At 57.1% G+C, this 2,075-nt stretch overlaps 1 protein-coding gene across 1 annotated transcript in view; it reads right to left on the reverse strand.

The window, feature by feature from the left end:
- Positions 1–1,840, reverse strand: part of Wdr86 (WD repeat domain 86) — an 18,282-nt gene extending 16,442 nt beyond the window's left edge. Inside the window, exon 1 of the mRNA XM_021190993.2 lies at positions 1,341–1,840. Within this exon, the coding sequence (XP_021046652.1) occupies positions 1,341–1,503 (163 nt within the window). The 5' untranslated portion in view covers positions 1,504–1,840. The remainder of the gene's footprint in view (positions 1–1,340) is intronic.
- Positions 1,841–2,075: the final 235 nt, after the last annotated feature.

The following is a 2,075-nucleotide window of genomic DNA, read 5'->3' on the forward strand; positions in this document are numbered from 1 at the left end:
CTCTGCCTCCCAAGTGCTGGAATTAAAGGTGTGCACCACGCCAGGCTGGACATTAATTAGTGATTGATGGGGGCAGGCCCAGACTATTTTGGGAGGTGCCATCCTGGGCTGGAGGTCCTGGGTGCTATAAGGAAGCAGGTTGAGCAAGCCATGATAAGCAATCCAGTAAGCAGCACCCTCCGTGGGCTCTGCATCAGCTCCTGCCTCTAGGTTCCTTCTCTGTCTGAGTTCCAGTCCTGACTTCCTTTAGTGATAGAGTTTCCTCCCATGCTGGCCTTTGGCTGTGGATGCTTCATTGTAGCATCAGTAACACCTGCTAAGACAGTGAGTTTGAGACCTGAGGGTGACATGAGAAACCAAAATCAAACAGCCAATTCTAAGGTTCTCCTTGGGGGACTCCTTAGAGCCAGTCCTAAGAACCCGAACTCCTGAAAACCCCTGACAGTCTTTTTACTTAAGCTAACAGCTCTCCTCCTACACGAGGCCGTCAGTGAACACTGGCTCTGTGGGGGGCGGTTAGAATGTGGACCACTTTGTAGCCAATTTCCTATCTTCATACCAGCTCCCAAGTACCTGTCAATTCAATGTTCCTCCCTTTGGGGCCTCGAACTACCTTACACTGTTTTCACTTCAAACTGATAGCGTAGGAATGAAGCTAACTGCTTTACTGGAAGGGCTCGGGCCAGGCCACCCAGCATTTGCTGATCAGGGTGGAAAAGCTGGAGATAAGGAGCTGTACCTGTGCAAAAAACCTTGGCGTGCCTCCTCTAGTCCGAATGTGCGACTGCAAAGGCCAACAGCCGGCCTGGGCACCCCATAATGCAGGGTGGGAGTACCCAAGACAAGGCTGCCCAGAATATGAACAGAACATGAATCAACGGGTGGATAGGAAAGACACATTATGCATTTCCGTGCCTGATAGTTCTCGGTTCATTTCAAATATGCAAGATAGACTTCCCTATTCCCCAGAAGTTTGAATCAATCCTCTTTCTTCTGGCCATACTTGAAATGAGGCCAAAAAGGAGCTTAGGAGTGGGGAGGAATGGGGGTTCAAATCTCAAGAGTGTCCCTCAGCCCTGGGCAAGTCCCTAACAAGGTAACACCGGTTCCATGTAAGGGTTTCATGGGACTGGTTGACAAAAGGATCTTGCATTGGGGCACACTCGGACTCTCACAGCTTCCCGCCAAGAGCTCAAGGGCTGGGGGAGCTCCCGGATAAGCAGGAGCTAGAGCTCTACTCTTCCAGAAGGGGGCTGCAGGGCCCTGAAGAGTGAGGTCTGGGTGCGGTGCAGGTGAGCGTGAAGAGGCGGGAAAGGTCGCGAGCACGCGCGCCCGTCTACCTTGCAGGAGCGCGCAGCACTGGCCGTCCACGGTGCTCCACAGGCGGGCCGTGCCGTCCTCACTGCCGGTCAGCAGGCGCTGCCCGTCGGGGCTCAGGCTCAGCCAGTTGATGCCCCCGCGGTGGTCCGCACAGACCCTCAGAGCCGACCCGCTGCTCCCCATCGCCGGCCGAGGGTAAAGAGGCACTGCGCTCGGCTAGAGAGCGGCGCTCTAGCGTCCGCTCGTGGTCCTGGCGGGGCTCGTCCAGGCAGTGGCCATCGTGGGGGGCGGGGGCGCTTCGTTCCTGCAAAGGCTCGAGGTGCGGCGGGGACAAGGACTAGGACTCTCCACCGGTGTCCTCCGCTCTCTCAGCTCCGATGCAAGGACTCAGGTGAGACCTCCCCTACTCAGAACCTTCTCGGGGCTCAGGAGAAGTGGGCGCCTCTGCCTCAGGGTGCGCCCACCAGGTCTGAAGCCGGTAGAAGAACCCGGGAAGCGGAGCGCGGAACAATACAATCCAGCCTGGCTCCTCCTCAGAGACCACCCCCCAACCTGTCCCCTCCCATTTTTCGGGCCGCGCGCCAACCCCTACCCCAAGACTCCCTGGTCGTCCTCCGGGAACAGAACTCAGAAGCTATCCCTGTCCCTCGTTGGGGACTGCTTCCACGTGCTTCGTGTACGACCCTTCCAGCTGCCTGGGTTGGATTCTGTTCCCTGTCACTCTCGCTGTCCTTGTCCCCAGAGCTCAAGGCGAG

This window comes from Mus pahari, chromosome 2 (assembly GCF_900095145.1).
Source record: "Mus pahari chromosome 2, PAHARI_EIJ_v1.1, whole genome shotgun sequence".
Classification (NCBI taxonomy): domain Eukaryota; kingdom Metazoa; phylum Chordata; class Mammalia; order Rodentia; family Muridae; genus Mus; species Mus pahari.